The sequence below is a fragment of the Bos mutus genome, chromosome 5 (genome assembly GCF_027580195.1).
Source record: "Bos mutus isolate GX-2022 chromosome 5, NWIPB_WYAK_1.1, whole genome shotgun sequence".
Taxonomy (NCBI): Eukaryota; Metazoa; Chordata; class Mammalia; order Artiodactyla; family Bovidae; genus Bos; species Bos mutus.
This window is the reverse complement of record NC_091621.1, coordinates 70,984,307-71,005,429: the sequence shown is the minus strand read 5'-3', so window position 1 is coordinate 71,005,429 and position 21,123 is coordinate 70,984,307. Positions and strand designations below refer to the sequence as shown.

The following is a 21,123-nucleotide window of genomic DNA, read 5'->3' as shown; positions in this document are numbered from 1 at the left end:
CGTGGATACTGTATGTCTTTTCTCACTGTTAATATGGACTCAATTATGCATGCACATGCTATTTGTAGGCAACATTTGCAATAATGCCTTTCCAGCTTTTGTAGAGAAATACATCCCCCAAACTGTGGATGCAGTAGTAGACTGTAGCAACTGTTATTTTCAAGAGTTCAATTTATGCAAATATCTGAATGTACTAGTTTTGTTTTCCATTACCTTCATCAGAGCACAAAAGCTAAATGCTGTAGATTCATACCAATATAATTTAAATGATTATTACATTGATATTCTTTTTTCTCCCCAAATAGCTAATAAATTTTGTTTTCCTCCTCCAATTATAGTTAAAAAAAAACATTTAAAAACATAAATCTCTATGACACATTAAAGGAGAGAAAAATGTAAGTGGGTAAGCAATGAAGCTGAGAAGGAAACATTTAATATTGGGAAATATGTGTCCTGATAGGAGAAAACAAGAATACCTCCTCAGGCTTCAACAATAACTCCATTTCTCAGTAGTTAGCAATGTTATTCTTCTGAAATAAATGGAAACATTTTATGAATAATCAGCAGTTTGGGATGCTATTTTTTATTATTTGCCTAACAGGGGTCTTTAATTTCTAAGCATCATAACATCAGAGAAAAAAATATTGTATGTACAGGCTGCCACTGAGAAACAGTTGACACTCAAAAACTCCTTATATATAACCATGCCTCAGGTTTGAAGTTTTTGTTTATTAGTTTTTCAGTTGCTCTTTATTGCTTTTCTAGCTTACTTTTATAATTCTATTAGTAGAGGTTCTTTTGTCTATTACCACTCTGATGAAGGATTGTGGAGAAGCCTTCCAGGAGAAGGATTGATACCCTGGTTGATTCTTAAAGAATAAGGAGCATTTCCTAGTGGAAATTTATAGGTTTGGGAATGGAAAGCAAGGGCATGCCAGGCTGAAGAGGGCACATCAGCAAAGGAAGAAATAGCATAGTGTTCAGAGAACCTAAATAGTTGGGGTCATTAGAGTATCAAGTTCTGCACGGAATGATGGGAAATAGGCTGAAGGGTCAAGAAGGGGTCCTGAATTTCATTCCATCAATGTTGATGAAAAATTGGTGGATGATTTATGGGATTAATGACATTGTGACTTAAGGGGGGGAAAAGGAAAGATTAAGAAGATCACTGAGCCTCATTGTAGGAAAAGGATTAGAAGGGAAAATATTTTAGGCAGGGAGTATTTGCTGCACTTATTCATGGGGGTGATGACAGTGTCCTCAGATATAACGGGTAATGATAGGGCTATTACTTTTCAATTGTATCAAGGGTTAAACAAAATTTTAATCCCAACTGTACATATGTTGTGACAGACATACAGCCTGTCTACCCAATAACCAGTTTTCCCTTTTTCTTTGCTGCTTTCTAGTATTGAGAACCGTATGCTCAGGACCATACTACATTTCCAGAGCCATACTAATTTAGGAATAAGATGCAATTCTGGCCAATGATTTTACAGAAAACCTCCTGAGGTCTTTTCGTTAGCCTTAAAAAAGGAACCCAGGAAAGAAACGTTCTCCTGGTCTTTGCATGTTTTTATAGAAGGATGTGATTAATGGGGCTGCTGTAGTCATTTTGAGATTCAGTGGACAGTTTTAAGACCAGGTACCAACATTCTGGAAATGAAGAGGGAGAAATACAGCACGAGGCTGGGTCTTTGATGACCTAGTTGGAGTGATGAATTAATCAACCCTGACTATCTTTTGAATTTTTGCTTTGTGAGACAAAACAAAATCCACTTATAATACATTTTTTGTGACAAAAAAAATTGGAGTATAGTTGATTTACAATGTTGTGTTAGTTTCAGGTGTACCATGGATATATCTACTCATTTTTAGATTCTTTTCCTGTATAGGCCATTACAGAGTATTGAATAGACACACACCACTATAGTAAAATAGGGGCTTCCCAGGTGGCTCTAGTGGTAAAGAACCCACCTGCCAATGCAGGAGATGTAAGAGACAGGGTTCGATCCCTGGGTCAGGAAGATCCCCTGGAGAAGCAAATGGCAACACACTGCAGTATTCTTGCCTGGAGGATCCTCATGGCCAGAGGAGCCTGGTGGCTAAGTCCCTGGGGTCGCAGAGTTGGACACGACTGAGTGACTTAGCCCAGTGCACAACTAACAAGGCCCATACTGTATAGCACAGGAATTGTCACAATTTTGACACAAAGTAGCATAAAGTAATATGATACAGCATAATTTTTCAGCATGACTTTCAAACATTGTGCTCTGGAATCTTTCACTTTTCCCCTTGCCTACCGACTCTCTTTCAGCTTCACCAGCCCTACACCCCAGTGCCTCTGGAGCTGCAGCCTCTGCACTCAGCTTCATGCTGGCATAGGCAGTGGGGCATCTGCCCTTGAGAAGTGTCACCCTTCCTGCTCTGGACCCATCACCTCTCCTCCCCAAGTACTCTGCCTCTGCAGTTACCCTGTCTGCTTCCAGTATAAGGTTCTCCCAGGCGGTGGTCCTTCTTTTCGGCAGACAGGCCTGCTCAGGAGTCTCCCATCCTGGCTCCATGGGCCTCTGACCTTCCAGCCCCTTCTCAGAGTTCCTTCTCCACACACCCTCTCATGACCTTTGTCTGCACTTGATGTCTCCAACTACTCACCAGGTACTTTCTGTCTGACCCATCCTGATCTAACCTCCTCTTTTTATATATATATATATATATATATATATATATATTTGGATTGTTTGCTACTTGTGGCCAAAGTTGGCTATCCTAATACACATTTAAAAATATATAACTGAATTTCAAATATCTAATATACACAAAAACTTTGGAAATTTGCCAAAAAAAAAAGGATGGGCAATTTCCATATACTTTTCACCCACTTTTTCCCAATGATAATATTTTATAGAACTTTAGTACAATACCAAAACCAGGCAATTGACTTTGATACAATCCACAGAATTTACTCAGATTTCACCAGTTTTACATGCACTTATTTGTCTATGTATGTGAACACTGAATATAGTATGCAATTTTATCGTGTCAATTTATGTAACTGTCACTCTGATCAAGATACAGATCTGTTCCATCGCCACAAAGCTTCCTTCCCTTTATAGATACTCCCATCCTTTTCCCCTTTCTCCCTAATCCCTAACCCCTGGAAATAATAATCTGTTTTTAATATCTATAATTTTGCTATCTCAAGAACATTATATAAATGGAGTCATGTAGCATTAACCATTGTGGAACTGACTTTTTTTTTCATTCAGCATAATTCTCTTCATCCATTCAAGTTGTTGCATGTTATCAGTTTTGTTGTTCTTCAGTAACTGAGTCCTGTCCAACTCTTTGCAACTCCATAGACAGCAGCATGCCAGGCTCTCTTGTCCTTCACTATCTCCCAGAGAGAGTTCGCTCAAATTCTTGTTCATTGAGTTGGTGATGCTATCTCACCATCTCAGCCTCTGCTGGCCCCTTATCCTTTTGCCTTCAGTCTTTGCCAGCATCAGGGTCTTTTCCAGTGGGTCAGCTCTTCGTATCAGGTGGTCAAAGTATTGCAGCTTCAGCATCAGTTTTTCCAATGAATGTTCAGTGTAGATTTCTTTGGGGATTGACTGGTTTGATGTCCTTGGAGTCCATAGTCCATAGGGACTTGTGCATAGTTTTCATTTCCCTGGGATAAATGACCAAGAGAACAACTGCTGGATCATATGGTAAGTGCATTTTATAAGAAATTGACAAAGTATTTTCCAGAGTGATTGTCTTACTTTATAGTCTCACAAGCGATGTATTAGTGATCCAGTTTCTCCATATCCTTAAAAGGTTTGGTGTTACCCATACTTTTTTATTTTAACCATTCTAATAAGTAGGTAGTGATACTTCATTATGGCTTTACTTTGCATTTCCCTAATGACTAATGACAGAGAAGGCGATGGCACCCCACTCCAGTACTTTTGCCTGGAAAATCCCATGGACAGAGAAGCCTTATAGGCTGCAGTCCATGGGGTCGCTAGAGTAGGACACAACTGAGCGACTTCACTTTCACTTTTCACTTTCATGGCAACCCACTCCAGTGTTCTTGCCTGGAGAATCCCAGGGACGGGGAAGCCTGGTGGGCTGCCGTCTATGGGGTCGCACAGAGTCAGACACGACTGAAGCGACTTAACAGCAGCAGCAGCAGCAATGACTAATGAAGTTGAACATCCTTTAGGTGCTCATATTGCCATCTTTATGTCTTCAATGAAATGTGTGTTTATGTGTGTGATAGGAAGAACAGTTTCCTCCCAAACATACTATGCCACTATCCCCAGAACCTCAAGAAAATGTTATTTTGCATAGCAAAGTTACTTTGCTGATGTGATTAAAGGTATGGACTTTGAGATGGGGAGAGTGTCAGGAATTATCTAGGTGGACTTAATCTAGTCTCATGAGTCCTTACATGGAGAACCTTTCAGGTGGAAATATGAATCAGACAAAATAATTTACTCTGTTGTCTTGCATCTTCCCATGCTTTTACTAGCAAGTTCAAATATATATTTGTTCTTGTCCTTTTCATGCAACATATTTTTCCCCAACTGTGCAAGTTTTTACAATCTTTTGATTCTCATTGTCCTGAAATGTTACAATTACATCCCTTGCTGTTAGTCTTTCTGTTACACTATGCTGGGTGCTTGGTGTGCTGATTCAGTTTGAAAATACGCATCTGACATGTCTGAGAAAATTTTTTAATTATTTTGTTTAGTAATTTCCTTTCCTCCATATTTTCTGCTTGCTGTCGTTTATTTGTGTTTAAGATATCCTGTCTACTCCACTAATTTTCTTAACTTTTCTCTCTTCATAGTGTTCTCTTTTTGTTCTGTTTTCTGGGACATTTCCTCAGATTATCTTTCAATCCATTTATGGGCTTTTGAATTTATGTTAGCATATTTTTAATTTCTAAAAACTTATTTTGGTTTCCTAAACATTCCTTTACATGGCCTTTTATTCTTGTTTCATGGATACAAAGTCTTCTCTCATCTCTTAAAGGAATTTATTACAATTAAAACATTTTCTTCTGGGCATTGCCTATTTGTCTTGAATTGCTTGTTTGTTGATTTGTTCATTTTGGTCTCTGCCTTTCTGCTTAAAGATCTTCTTCAAATGTGGAGTGATCCATAGTTATCTGTTCATATTTAAGAGACTGGAACCAAAAGCTGATCGGAAGTTTTAGGTATAAAGGTGGGGCCTGTTGATTTTTGTTTTTCATGGTAGAATGATGTGGTTGGGTCATTTCTGTGGAGATTCCCAACTGTCAGTACTTAGAGGTCTGATTTCTTCAGCTGGCCAATTTATCCCAAGAGAATGGCAGAAATCTCTTGCCAGTCACCGGTCTATGCTTTCTTCATGGCACCACCCTGTGTGCGTGCGTGCATACTAGTGTGTGTGCTCAGTTACTCAGTCGTGTCTGACTCTGTGACCCGTGGTCTGTAGCCTGCCAGGGTCCTCTGTCCATAGGAGTTTCAAGGCAAGAATACTGGAATGGGCTGCCATTTCCTTATCCAAAGGATCTTCCTGACCCAGGGATCTAACTCACTTCTCCTGTATTGGCAGGCAGATTCTTTACCCCTGAGCCACCTGGGAAGCCCACTACCTTGTATAGTTAAGCATGAAAACAAAGTTTTTAGTCTGACTGTTATAAGAATTCAGGCAAGGTAGGGATAAATGAATGGTGACAACATTGGGGAGATCGTAATACATGATGTGTGACAGGGACTAACCCATGAAAGACGAACAGGCCAGTCAAACTGAGGTGCGTGAAAATCAAACTGAACAGTTAATTAAATTCTGTAGTTTAGAGAGGGGAGTGATCACTTTCAGTTGATAAGTGTAGCACAGCCTTCTAAGACACATATCTCTAATGAAGTTTCTTGACAGCCATAAAGTAGTTCATGACTTTGGCAAACCGTTAATCTCTAAGAGCCTCAATTTCTTCAGCTGAAAAACCTGGGAGATTCTCTCTAAAGTTCCACCCACGTCCAATGATTCTTTAAGGTGCTTCTTAAGATTCTTTTGCATTATATGATTATTTTGAGTGATAAGTTATAATTAGTGAATGGCTATGTAGTTTATGAGAGTGAACTTAGAAACTATAAAATTGCTCAATTCCATGAAGACAGTAATTATTTTAAGTCATAGGAAACACTGACTTTATTTACATTAAATTTATGAATGTACACTTGTTATACATAAATAAACTATGTTTTTTTCCTTCTACTGTAGTAAACTCCTACAAAGGAAACAAATTACATTGATATTCTGACATTCTTGCTTCCCCTTTGCATACAGGCAGAGGATATCATTGAAAATGGTCTCTTTCCTCTTGAATGTAAAGTTTCAGTTCAGTTCAGTCACTCAGTTGTGTCTGATTCTTTGTGACCCCACGGACTGCAAGACGCCAGGCTTCCCTGTCCATCACCAGCTCCCGGAGTTTACTTAACTCATGTCCATCTAGTCGGTGATGTCATCCAACCATCTCATCCTCTGTTGTCCGCTTCTTCTTCCACCTTCAGTCTTTCCCAGCAGCAGGGTCTTTTCAAATAAGTCAGCTTTTCGCATCAGGTCGTCAAAGTATCAGAGTTTCAGCTTCAGCATCAGTCCTTCCAATGAATATTCAGGACTAATTTCTTTAGGATGGACTGGTTGGATCTCCTTGTAGCCCAAGGGACTCCCAAGAGTCTTCTCCAACACCACAGTTCAAAAGCATCAATTCTTTGGCACTCAGCTTTCTTCACAGTCCAACTCTCACATCCAAACATGACTATTGGAAAAATCATAGCTTTGACTACACAGACCTTTGTTGGCAAAGTAATATCTCTGCTTTTTAATATGCTATCAAGGTTGGTCATAACCTTTCTTCCAAGGAGCAAGAATCTTTTAATTTCATGGATGCAGTCACCATCTACAGTGCTTTTGGAGCCCCCCAAAAATAAAGTTTGTCACTGTTTTCATTGTTTCCCCATCTATTTGCCAAAAAGTGATGACCAGGTGCCATGATCTTAGTTTTCTGAATGTTTACTTTTAAGCCAACTTTTTCAGTTTCATCAAGAGGCTTTTTAGTTCTTTGCTTTCTGCCATAAGGGTGGTGTCATCTGCATATCTGAGGTTATTGATATTTCTCCCTGCAATCTTGATTCCAGCTTGTGCTTCATCCAGCCCAGCATTTCTCATGATGTACTCTGCATAGAAGTTAAATAAGCAGAGTGACAATATACAGCCTTGACGTACTCCTTTTCCTATTTGGAACCAGTCTGTTGTTCCATGTCCAGTTCTAACTGTTGCTTCCTGACCTGCATACAGATTTCTCAAGAGGCAGGTCAGGTGGCCCGGTGTTCCCATCTCTTTAAGAATTTTCCACAGTTTGTTGTGATCCACGCAGTCAAAAGCTTTGGCATAGTCAATAAGGCAGAAGTAGATGTTTTTCTGGAACCCTTTTGCCTTTTCAATGAGCCAGTGGATGCTGGCAATTTGATCTCTGGATCCTCTCTGCCTTTACTAAATCCAGCTTGAACATCTCTAAGTTCATGGTTCACGTACTGAAGCCTGGCTTGGAGAATTTTGAGCATTACTTTACTAGCGTGTGAGATGAATCCAATTGTGTGGTAGTTTGAGCATTCTTTGGCATTGCCTTTCTTTGGGACTGAAATGAAAACTGACCTTTTCCAGTTCTGTGGCCACTGCTGAGTTTTCCAAACTTGCTGGCATATTGTGTGCAGCACTTTCACAGCATCATCTTTTAGAATTTGAAATAGCTCAACTGGAATTCCATCACTTTGACTAGCTTTGTTGGTAGTGATGCTTCCTAAGGCCCACTTGACTTCACGTCCTAGGAGTCTGGCTCTAGGTTGGTGATCACACTATTGTGATTATCTGAGTTGTGAAGATCTTTCTTGTATAGTTCTTCTTTGTATTCTTACCACCTCTTCTTAGTATCTTCTGCTTCTGTTAGGTCCATACAATTTCTGTCCTTTATTGTGCCCATGTTTGCATGAAATGTTCCCTTGGTATCTCTTATTTTCTTGAAGAGATCTCTAGACTTTCTCGTTCCATTGTTTTCCTCTATTTCTTTGCATTGATCACCGAGGAAGCCTTTCTTATCTCTCCTTGCTATTCTTTGGAACTCTGCATTCAAATGGGTGTATCTTTCATCTTCTCCTTTGGCTTTCACTTCTCTTTTTCACAGCTATTTGTAAGACCTCCTCAGACTACCATTTTGCCTTTCTGGATTTCTTTTTCTTGGGGATGGTCTTGATCCCTGCCTCCTGTAGGGAGGTCATGAACCTCCGTCTATAGTTCTTCAGGCACTCTGTCTATCAGATCTAATCCCTTGAATCTATTTCTCACTTTCACTGTATGATCATAAGAGATTTGATTTAGGTCATACCTGAATGTGGGGTCGCAAAGAGTTGGACACGACTGAGCGACTGAACTGAACTGAACTGAACTGAATGGTCTAGTGGTTTTCCCTACTTTCTTCAATCTGAATTTGGCAACAAGGAGTTCACGATCTGAGCCACAGTCAGCTCCTGGTCTTGCTTTTGCTAACTGTATAGAGCTTCTCCATCTTTGACTGCAAAGAATATAATCAATCTGATTTCAATATTGACCATCTGGTGATGTCCATGTGTAGAGTCTTCTCTTGTGTTTTTGGGAGAGGGTGTTTGCTATGACCAGTGTGTCCTCTTGGTAAAACTCTAGTACCCTTTGCCCTGCTTCATTCTGTACTCCAAGGCCAAATTTGCCTGTTACTCAGGTATTTCTTGACTTCCTACTTTTGCATTCCAGTCCCCTATAGCAAAAAGGACATCTTTTTGGGTGTTAGAATGTAAAATATAGCTGTGCCATTTCTAAGTGGGGAATTAGTTGATATTAATGTTAAACCTTTATTTAATATCTTCTATGGGTCAGGCATTTGTGTCAGGTGCAGTGGTAACACATATAAAAAGCATTGTACCTGCTTTTCAGTAATTCATAGCCTAGTGTGGAAAGGAAGGCAGTTCATTAAACCACAAAGTATTTTCCAGCATGACACCATGAAAGTGCAGAAATGGAACCTCTTTAGTTAATCTCTGCTTGCATGCTTAGGAGTCAGTCATTTTTTTTGGAATGGTTCATGGATTTTTCTCTGAGAATTATTATTCTGCTATTTACGTGTACTTTGACTGGAGCTGTGGGTATGTGACTCAAATCTGGCCAATCAGAACATTATATATTTTGGGTCACTGTGATCAGTTCAATGATAATTCCATGATCCAAACCAAGTCAGTCTGCTACAGTGAGAAGCAATCTTGGGACACAGCATGGAACATTCGAGGAACCACAGTTATTTGGCTGTGGTTGGAGAACTGGGTCTGAGTTGGGAAGGTAAAGCTAAAATGGTAGGCAGCAACAATTTATGAAGGTGCTTCTAGCTATGCTGGAGAATTTGGACTTTTTCCTGAAGAGATAGGGAGCCATTAAGAGATTTTTAAGCAGGGAGCTCACATGATCATGTTTATGCTTAGAAAGATTAATCTGGTAGGAATACAAAGGATAAGATGGGGTAAGATGAAGACAAAAGCAAGAGAATGAATGAAGATGCCAGAATAGTTGTTCAAATGAGAGACCTGACCTGCAGGAGTGGTAGTGGGGATAGGAAGGAGCAACATGATGGGGATGTTTCCCAGAAGACAAACCAAAAAAGCATACCATGATAGCAATACTTTCCTGGAGAAACTGGACTTTGACTGCATCTCTACTTCAGTAAATGGTAGTAATTTTCAAAGAAGAAAAGCAAAATTTAAGTTTTATTTAAGACCATGTTTCTCAAAGTTTAGTATATACACAAATCACCTGGGGATGTGTTAAAATGCAGATTTTGATTTGGTATATCTGGGGTGGGATGTAGGAGTCTGCATTTCTAACAAGCTCCCAGGATATGATGGTATTGCTTGTCTGCAGACTACACTTTGAGTTAGTAAAGATTTAGGATTTTTTAAGGTGTGAGTGGGCCATTCAACTTAAAAGTTCCAGTAGGCAGTATATCTAGGCTCTAGATTTTAGAAAAGGGAGAGAGACTGGGACTTGAGATATTTGGGAATGATCAACATTTAGAAGGTGATGATATCAGATCAAGATATTATTACAGAATTAGCTTTTGGAAAAAAGGAAGGAAGTCCAAGGATAATCCAAGGAAATCCAAGGTAACATCGTAATATAAGGTGCAGTCGGAGGTCATGAGGCTTAAGAACATAAAGTAGCAGATGAACCAAATTTTCAATGAAAAGCCTTTAATTCCCAAGTTTGTTATATAAATATCAATAATAGCTACAATTTATTGAGTACTGGATTCCGAGTACTGTACTAAGGGCTTCAATTTTCTCCAAAACACAGGGCATAAGAGATGTCATTAAAATTTTTCTCTAACCACACCCCATTACTCCAAGCTGATGGAAAACTTAATCTGTGTCTTGATTAGGGCTCAACATCACACCTAGGATTGCATGAAGTTTCCAGGGGTCACACTTAGTCCAGTACTCTTAGAGAAGGCCCTCAAGTCTTGACTCAATGCTGGTTACTGCTAATATTCTCCTTTCCCCAGCTTGTTCATACTTTGTGGGTGAGCTGTTTTGCCTACTGAATACCAAGCTTGGGCATGGAATCTTGGCCATGGGTGGTCTCTCTGATGCAGTCCTCCTCGTAGTAGGACTGCATCCATTCCCATCTAAGGTCTTGCGACCTCCTTCACCCATTAAGTTTCCAATATTCCACTCTAGTATTCTTGCCTGGAGAATCCCAGGGACGGAGGAGCCTGGTAGGCTGCCCTCTATGGGGTCGCACAGAGTCGGACATGACTGATGAGACCTAGCAGCAGCAGCATTCCCAGAAGTAGTAACCCCTCTCCTCTGTTATTCCCATTGATTACCACTCACTCAACCAACCTCGAAAGCCTCCAACCTCTCTCCACTGTGGGAAGAGAGAAGTACCTCAATGCGCACAGGTGTTTTGTGTACAAAGGGAACTTTTACTCAATCCAGGGGCAAGGAAAGTCCCGTATTGTGTGCCAGAGCGATTAGGGGTAGAATCCTATCATTCTCTGACATTTTTCTCCAACACTGAGAACAAAACAAATTATTATCCTAATATCTCAACAAATCATCTCACCACATATGCACTGTCCCATGAGATCTTTACAACCACTCCATAAGTATTTCTAATTTTCCATCCTGAAGCTTGGATGAGTTTAAAAACTTGTTTCCAGTCAACTGTGTAGGAGTTATGAGATACTGTGCGCTGGACTCTGGAGCAACGAGGGCGTGGTATTATCGCAGTTCCTATCAAAATACCTTGGTCATATGTCAGTGGCAGTCACCAGACTCAACGTCAGAAACTACACGAAGGCGAAAAGTCTCTGTGTGTGCGCCTCGGATAAAGGGCTGGATTCTGTTAACTTCACTACAGCCCTATTTCAATTTTACAAATGAGACTTTGAAGCTGAAGGTGGAAGTGACTTGCCTATGGTCACAAAGTCATAGGTTTGTTGGGTCCCAGTATGGTGTTCTTTCCATCATATGGTGTTCTCTTCAGCAAGCTGAAGAGGCCTGCGAACAGCTCACAGCCTCGCTCCCAGACAAACTCCCAAAATATGACCACTTCAACTTCTATACTCGCCAAGGAAAATTAAACTGGTACTTGAGCCAGAGACTCCACCCAAGCAGCCTCCGAGTCCTACTCAGCGCGCATGCGTCAGGCGGCTCCTCCCGCCCCCGCCCCTTCACTCCTCCGCCTTCCCGCCTCTCCCCGCCCCTTTCCCGCCCGGATGTCTGTCTAGCTTTGCCGGATGTTGTTGTGAGTCCGGGAGACACGTGAGGCACTGCTACGTCATCACAGGCACGCGCAGGAAACATGGCGGCGGCGGGTGTTGTGAGCGGGAAGGTAGGTAACGGCCCTGGAGGGACACTCCAGTTTTTCTCCGGGTAGGGCTGCTTTTGCTGTTTGGAGGCCGGCTGGGGAGGGATGCGAGGGCCTTTCTGTATCGGGAACAGCGTGTAGAGGATGTAGGAGAAGATGCCTAGTTGTCAGCTGTTTTTCTTGAGAATGCCGGCTCAGCCCGGGAATTAAGAGACCTGGCTCCTATTCCAAGACTAGCTAGGCCTTGGCGTGTTTGGTCCGCTCTGCCCCAGGGCGAGAGGCTTTTATCTGTATTGCCTTATCTAAGAGACAGGTGGTTGCTCTATTCCGTTCTTTTTCTGGCTCGATTTTCTCTGACTGTCGTTCTTTCTGTCACTCTTCGGACTCCAGGGATTTTTCTGTCTTCCTTTGAGGCGTCACTGACTCACCTCTGCCTTCCTCTGCTTCACTCTGGTAAGGCATCTTTGTCCTCTTCGGGAGGAGCTGAAAACAGGTGCTTTGCAGCTCTGCACTTAGAAGAGCGCATTGGATCTATTTTACTAGATTGCCGAGTTGATTGGTGATGGTGAGCAGTAGGGATGTTTCCTCTCAGGGAGCTGGAGATTTACAGCATCCCACCCTTGTTTAGGAAGGCGTTCGTTACGGTATTTATTTCGGACGCAAAGCTGTTATGTTCCCGTGGGAGACTGTGCTGCATTTTTACGGAGTTGGTCATTGACCGCTTCGTTTTTCGTTAGGAGTTAGGATTAGGTGCGGAGGATATTGCATTGCATACTGCCTATTCATGTTCCAAGGGAACGTCTTAATGCCTGTTAGTACTACTGTGGCATACTACTGGCAACATTTACAGTTGCGGGAGTATTTCGTAAACAGTTGGGTGGGGTAATGACTCATCTTATACCAAGGACTATTTCCTTTCCGCGGATAGCTACCCCTGTTCCTTGATTTCACTCATTTTCTTTACGCTGCCCTCTGCATACCATTTTGAATTGAGTGACAGCATTTGTGCTTTAGTGTATGAACTACTAGGCAGAATAACACACTACTTTTACTCTGAATTGTGACCTTGCGAAATTGAGGAAGCATGACTTCTCTGTCCTTCAAGGTCTTTATCTCCAGAATGGATGTGGTGCTAGTCATTATTTCTTGCATTGGAGTTAAGATTATATGAAATGATACAAGCATTAAGAAAGCACGTCCTTCTGCATACTGGATGTTTTAAATGATGGGTTGGTCATCGTTTTCGAGTTTTCTCGGTCTTTGGTTGTCTGTTTTTGTCTTTAGGATGGGTGCTGATCTTCTCGTTGACTCATTACATGTAGTAAGATTTTATTTCTGGACTGATCCAATCTAGGACTTTACAAGAAGGGATCCTTTCTATTTGAACTACATTCAGTCTTTCAGGTGTGGATTGATTTTGATAGAACCTTTGCGATGATGAAGCGGAGTTGTGAAATAGGACTTTTTTCACCTTTTCCTTCCAGGCACTCACTACGTTTCATAATTTGCGTCTTTTACTTACTTTATTTATAAACCGCATTTATTCTCACATATTGCAAACTTACACCATTCTCATCACTGCACCTAAATTTGTTTTTTTTTTTCATGCCAAAGGCTGCCCATCTTTCAAATAATTCTGTTGTGACCAGTGAAACTTGCTTATTCCTCCTTCAGCAAATTCAGATCTAGTTAATGGCATCATCATTTACTTGGTTGCATGTAAAACAAACTTGGAGATGTCCATTTCTGTAACAGCATTTAGTCAATAAGATGGTAGGACTAATCAGATCCTACCAGTTTTACCTTAAAGAGATTTCTTAAATTTGCTGCATCCTCTTCATTCAGACATTTAGTCTTGAGTTCTCTGCAGATTTTTCTTCTTTTCTACAGTCTTTTTGCCCAAAGTCTCCTCTCTACACAACCACTAGAGTTATTTTCTAATGCACGAGTCTGATTGTCTCTTCTTTAAAAAAAACAAACAGAAAAGTCTTCATTTTCTTATTGTCACCATTAAAATAATACTCAAGGCTGGTTAACATGGCATTAAAAATCTGTGTTGACTTTCTGGCTTTATCTTATGCTTTTCTACTTCTCAGTCTTGTTTCTTTGGGAAAAGGGGGAGAGGAAAGAAAACACACACGTATATTTGTGAAAGAGAGTGTATATGTGTGTCTCTGTATTTATTTATTCCCCATCCCCACCCCAAAGGTTCAGCTGCTGCTGCTGCTGCTGCTAAGTGGCTTCAGTCGTGTCCGACTGTGCGACCCCATAGACGGCAGCTCACCAGGCTCCCCAGTCCTGGGGATTCTCCAGGCAAGAACACTGGAGTGGGTTGCCATTTCCTTCTCCAATGCATGAAAGTGAAAAGTGAAAGTGAAGTTGCTCAGTCCTGTCCGACTCTTAGCGACCCCATGGACTGCAGCCCACCAGGCTCCTCCGTCCATGGGATTTTCCAGGCAAGAGTAATGGAGTGGGGTGCCATTGCCTTCTCAAGGTTCAGCTAAGACCTGTCTAATTAGAAACCTAGGGCAGTGAATGTTAACCAAGACTTAGGAATCACGTGTGGTACTTTTAAAACTATGGATGCTGGGTCACAGCCCAATTCTATTGATTAGAACCTCACGGAGTTGAGATCTAGGATATAGAGTAACTTTCCTACTGAGTCTACTTGCTTGAAGCTTTGATTCTAGGAAGTCATGTGGTGAGGAAGTTAATGTCTGTCATATGGAGAAGCAGTGTAAGATAACAGGTAAGAGCATGGACTCTGGAGAGCCAAGCCAGTTTCAAAAACTAACTTCACACTTACTAGTGACATCAGTCAAATTACTTAATGTCTCTTTGTTTCAGTTTCCTTATCTGTAATACAGGGATGATAATAGTATGTACTTCATGGAATTTTTAGGATTCATAAGGAAATGTATTAGAACAAAGCCTGGCATATAGTGTGTAGATCCTGTGTAGGTGTTATTCATCATCTTGATTTCCCTGCAAGTCAGTAGTTAAGTATGGTAGAATTTTGAAGGTTTAGAATATGGTTTTTGGTATGAGTGTGAAATTCATTTTTGAATTTCAGTTCATTTGCTCAGTTGTGTCCAACTCTTTGTGACCCCATGGACTGCAGCACGCCTGGCTTCCTTGTCCATCACCAACTCTTGGGGCTTGCTCAAACTCATGTCCATCAAGTCCATGATGCCATCCAACCATTTCATACTCTGTCATCCCCTTCTCCTGCCTTCAATCTTGCCCAGCATCAGGGTCTTTTCAAATGAGTCAGTTCTTCTCATCAGGTGGCCAGAGTATTGGAGTTTCAGCTTCAACATCAGTCCTTCCAATGAATATTCAGTACTGATCTCCTTTAGGATGGACTGGTTGGATCTCCTTGTTGTCCAAGGGACTCTCAAGAGTCTTCTCCAACACCACAGTTCAAAAGCATCAATTCTTCGGCACTCAGCCTTCTTTGTAGTCCAACTCTCACATCCATGCATGACCACTGGAAAAACCATAGCCTTGAGTAGATGGACCTTTGTTGGCAAAGAAATGTCTCTGCTTTTGAATATGCTGTCTAGGTTGATCATAACTTTTCTTCCAAGGAGCAAGCATCTTAATTTCATGGCTGCAGTCACCATGTGCAGTGATTTTGGAGCCCAGAAAAATAAAATCAGCCACTGTTTCCACTGTTTCCCCATCTACTTGCCATGAAGTGATGGGACTGGATGCCATGATCTAAGTTTTTTGAATGTTGAGTTTTAAATTCTAATTCTCAGTGTTTTTTAGAATTTGAAAAATACCTTGTTTTAGAAGTCACAGGGAGTTCTCTAGGGGTCAAATGGTTAGAACTCTGTGCTTCCTCTGCTGGGGAACTGGGTTGCTGCATAGTGTGGCCAGCCCCCTCCAAAGTCATGTGGTTGTGATGAATGAGAAGCCATCACGGTAGGGCAGTGGTGAAGGAGACGGAGCCTGAATGCTGGAGTCCAGAACTGGGCTCCACTGCTGTGTAGCTGTGTTACTTTGGGCAAATGTCTGAACTTTCTGTGCACCAGTTTTCTCATTTGAGAAATGGGAGCTAATGATTTAATAGGAGCTAATGATGTAGGATGGGAGCTAATGATTATTTTCCATCATGGGGTTGTGGAGAGGATTAAATGAGTTAATATTTGCAAGGCATTTAGAATAGTGCCTGGTATCAGATAAGTGCTTAATAAATATTAACTGCTGTTATTATTATTGTTAAGGAAGATCTTTCAGACTGTCTTAAAGTTGTAAGGTTATTATTTGTTTGGAAATAGTTGAGTATTTGTTTTTTGCTGCCTTTTTCTACAAAGAGATTAAAGCTGCCCCAAAATACTAAAGCACTATAGTTATGTAAAATAAATTGGAGGGAAAAAAGGCAAAAGGAAAGTAAAGAATTGACATATCACTATATAAGCTTAACGTGCACAGCCTGATGGTTTGATTTATATGTATTGTGAGATGATTACCACAGTAGGTTCAGCTAACTCTTCTTCTCATATAGATCCTTCTATATGAGGATAGATCTTCTCACGTAGATTGTGTTGTGAACTTTTAGGGGAGAAATAGGGCCACTCCCTGCAAAAGCTGTCCTGCTTTAGGATAATTAATGGACTAAGTTGACTTATCACAAAAGAGGCAGGAGAAAAGAGATCGTTAGAAGTAGGTTTTGGCCTTTATACCCAGTGCCTATGAGGGTTGCAGTTTTCTTTTATTCATTTACAGAATATTTATTAAACACCTGCTTTTTTCCAGGCACTATTCTAGGCATTCAGGATACATTAGATAGTCCTTACCTTGGAAATGACAGATTTCAGTTTTTCAGAAGGAAAATATTCACTAAAATCCACCCCCTTATCGTGTTTAAATAAATTCAGTGAGTTTCAGGTTTTTGAACTGGTGCTGTTAATACTGATGTTTGTTTTCTTGAGGCTTGTAGACTAGACTCATCCTCATGAGGGCAAGGTCTGAAATGTTTCACCTGTATCTGGCATAGATGCTGTCACAGAGTATGTATTCACTGAGGAGGAAAGAGCAAGAAAATAGAGGGAAAATAAAATGAAGGGGGATTAGAGGAAGAGTGATGGGTTCACTGAAAGCGCTCTAGTTTTGGACTTGAAAAGTCCTGTGTTAGTATATTTGCATTTCTCTCTAGGCCTGTGGTTTTTTACTGTGATGGTGGTAGATTTTGGTTCTGTTGAAAATAGCTTGAAACAATTGGGAAATCACCTGTTATTTTTTTTTCCTGAGTTTTTTTTTTTTTTAATGGTTTTCTTAGGAAGAATTTATTTTGTAGCTTAAATTTGGCCCTTTCCAGTTCCTTTTAGATACATTTATAGTCCTGTGAAATCCTGTGCTTAAGAAAGATTGATATTCTTATTATCTGGTAGGTTTCCCTGGAGAATTTTCTTAGACTGTGTATGTGTTAGTTGCTCAGTCATGTCTGACTCTTTGTGACCCCATAGACTGTAGTCTGCCAAGCTTCTCTGTCCATGGCATTCCCCAGGCAAGAATGCTGGAGTGGATTGCCATTCCATTCTCCAGAGAACATCCCAACCCAGGGATCGAACCCTGGTCTCCTGCATTGCAGGCAGATTCTTTACTGTTTGAGCTACAGGCAAGTCTTTTTCTTAGACTAGATCTTATTAAATGGTAGTATCTTCTTGGTTTAGGATACAATGAATATGTCTTCCTTATTTTTCTGGCATTGTTTAACAAACATTTGAGTACTTTCTGTGTGCTGAGTTCTTTATTCTTGACACAGCACAGTAGTTTGCCATTTTAATAAGTCATTTCAATCTGTGATTTAATAAAAACATGACTTGGGGAAAGAATTTAAATATTGTTTGCTTTGATGGGTTTTAGTTGCTGAGACTAAATGAAAGGAAGGAAATCCTTTTGAAATTTGTTTACTGTTTCTTGCACAGTCTGTGGCGTGTCTGTAGTCATTGGCATAAGAGAAGTCCTTCATTAAATCCTCGTTATACCTCCTGTACTGCCTTCCTGTCTCACACGGTTTGGCACACTGATGCACTTAAGAAGCATTAGTAGTTCTGCCTGCCCTTTATTGAGAGCTGTACTATCCTCAGTGTCTCTCTGTCTTCACTCTCAGAAGTTGTGTGGTTTGTTACTCTTAAAACCACCTGTGTTACATTTCTCTGAGTTACACAGTCATTACTGACTGCTGCTGCTGCTCCTCCTCCTAAGTCGCTTCAGTCGTGTCTGACTCTGTGCAACCCCATAGACGGCTGCCCACCAGCCTCCGCCATCCCTGGGATTCTCCAGGCAAGAACACTGGAGTGGGTTGCCATTTCCTTCTCCAATGCATGAAAGTGAAAAGTGAAAGTGAAGTCGCTCAGTCGTGTCCGACTCTTAGTGACCCCATGGACTGCAGCCTACCAGGCTCCTCTGTCCATGGGATTTTCCAGGCAAGAGTACTGGAGTGGGGCACCATTGCCTTCTCCTTCGTGACTGACTAACATGCCCCAAATAAAACTCACTGTTTACATTCTTCCTTCTGTATTCTCTCTCTCGGTGAGTAACCACATACACTCAGGTTTGTCCTCGAGTCTTCTCCCTTCACCTCCCACGTCTAATCAGTCATGACGTCCTGTCATTTTGACCTTGAAATTAGCATTCTAAGCCATCTGCCTTTCTTCATCCCACTGCCGCTGCCTTGGTTCAAGCCACCATGAATTGCTTCCTCTGTGGATTATTGCAGCTGTTCTTTCTTGGCTCTCCAGCTGGTGTGTTGGTTTTGAAAAGGCAGGTCTGACATGGCATTCCTCTGCTAGAACTTTCTAGTGACTTTTAGTGGTAAATAATTGTCTTCAGGGTAAACTCCAAACTCCCAAATTCCTGAGCATGGTTTAAAAACATTGTAGTCACTGGGGGCTTTCCAGATGGTAAACAATCTGCCCGCAGTGTGGGAGACCTGGGTTCGATCCCCGGGTTGGGAAGATCTCCTGGAAGGGAATGGCAACCCACTGCAGTATTCTTGTCTGGAGAATTCCATGGACAGAGGATCCTGGTGAGCTACAGTCTATAGGGTTGCAAAGAGTTGGACACGACTGAGCGACTGACACACATCATCTGATTTGGTTCCTGCTCTTGTGTCGAAACTGTTAGTCACTGTCGATCAGGGTTGCAGCCATTAATGAAACTACTCTCTGCATAGAACACATACCCTCTGCCAAGAACATACACCCTCTTTGAGGTAACATTGCCATTCTTCAGGTCTCGGGCTGTATGTCACTCTAGTTAAAGTCTTTCTGATTTCTCATCCTGCCTGACCCCTTTCATGTAGGGTGGAAGTGTTGGTTGCTCAGTCATGTGCGACTGACTCTGCCACCCCGTATACTGTAGCCCGCCAGGCTGCTCTGTCTGTGGAATTCTCTAGGTGAGAAGACTATAGTGGGTAGCCATCTCCTTTAGGGTCTGCTTTGGCAACTGTTTACATATTTATTAAATCATACGTTGCTTTTATCTGTTTCCTTGTCCTAACCCCCAATTAGATTGCTATGAAGACAGTGACTGAATCTTACTTATTTGTACCCAGAAGCTTGCTCAGTGCCTGGCACTGTGCAGGCATTCACTATATAACTATTGAAGAAATAACTGTGATTGACATCTCATACAAGATCCTGTGTACACTTCTGTCACAGTTTTCTATGATCGTTGACTTACATGACATTACTAGTTAGTCAGACACTTTTTATGATGTATGTTTTTCCACCAGCACTTTTTATCTCCAAATCTAGTTGGTGCTACGTAAATGTGAATGAGTAAAGAAACTTAAATCAGGTTAGATGGAATGCAGATTGGATGTGTTTGGATAGGCTCTACTTGTGTCCTTTTGAAGGACTTAGTAGAAGTTGTTTGCACAGAGAAGGTATAAAAGGGTGTTCTAGGTAGAAGGAACAGAATGCACACAGCACGCAAAGGCACAAGGCTTTGAGGAACAGGGAAATTCAGAGGGGCCCGAGGCACGAAGTATTGAGGAATGACAGGTGTTGCATAGTTGTAGAAGGAAAGGGTGGAGTCAGAAGATTTTTAAGCTCAGGTGTGGTATGGTGAGACATACATTTTATAAAGGTCATTTTTGTCAGTTGTTATATACTATACAGTTTACACAGATTATTGGAAGGTGACTAGATTGGGGAGGAGTGATCAGAATATTATTTTAGTAACCCAGGCTAAAAATGATGAAGGGTCAGTGTCAGGGGAAGGTTTGAGGGGTTTTAGGAGGTAGCATGGGGATGGTGAAAGAGACATTTAGGTACTGGGTGGAGGGGTTGTCTTACAGTTGGGAATATCAGAGGAGCAGATTTAGGATAAAACATACTGAGTGTAAGATGTCTGTGGATGGTTCAAGTGGAGACATCCAGTGGGTGCTTACATATTTCTCATTAGAGTTTCTGGGCTTATTCTGGCATTTCCTGCAGATAACATCTCTGATAAAAACTTTAAATTACTTATATGCTGAATAGTGTTAAAGAAACTGAATTTTGTAACTTTTTTTGTTGTTAAATTTAGCTTAAAAATTCATAGTTGCTAAAGCTCAGAATGTATGTTGTGTATAGTAGGTGTTGGATTTCCAGTTTTGGATAGAGATTTAGGGCAAGGATTTTGTCCCTAAAGCCTAAATTTCAAATATTAGTTGAATGTTTTATCTTTAGTCTTTGAAAATAGAGATTATAATAATACAGATAAAAATCCAATTCCAGTAAGGAACAAAATTAAAAATTATCTGCCATTGTATTGTGCAACTTTATTCTAATTTCTGCTAAATTAAGAGGTCAGTAAGTTTATTCTAAATAATTTGCTGTGGTTCCCAGAGTACTTTTAATGAGTTGTGTGGGACATGGTTTCTTTGGTAAAGGAAAAAAAAATCTGCAGTTTCTGTCGCAGGCTGTCATTGGAGGTTTTATAAATATAATTACCTAGTTAGGCATCTTAGCAAATATTTAAGACCATTTTATTCCAAATAGAGAACTTTTCTCCTTTTTTAGTACCTTTAGAAATTCTCCCCCTCTCCCACCCCCAAGAGGGTGGGAAGCAGTTAGAATGCTCTAGCTTGTGTCAAGATTTTACCCTTTTTATAAAAGTACCAGGTATACAGGCAAGGAACTTTTATCTTGTTTATTTTTTCTGCTCTCCATGGTGTCTGGCACATAATAAGTGCCCAAT

At 40.9% G+C, this 21,123-nt stretch overlaps 1 protein-coding gene across 2 annotated transcripts in view; it reads left to right on the top strand.

The window, feature by feature from the left end:
• The first annotated feature begins 11,879 nt into the window (after positions 1–11,879).
• Positions 11,880–21,123, top strand: part of TBC1D15 (TBC1 domain family member 15) — a 79,818-nt gene continuing 70,574 nt past the window's right edge. Inside the window, exon 1 of one of the 2 annotated variants that reach the window (XM_005896795.3) lies at positions 11,880–11,949. In XM_005896795.3, the coding sequence (XP_005896857.1) occupies positions 11,920–11,949 (30 nt within the window). In that variant the 5' untranslated portion in view covers positions 11,880–11,919. The remainder of the gene's footprint in view (positions 11,950–21,123) is intronic. The other variant, XM_070371009.1, reaches the window with a different exon arrangement.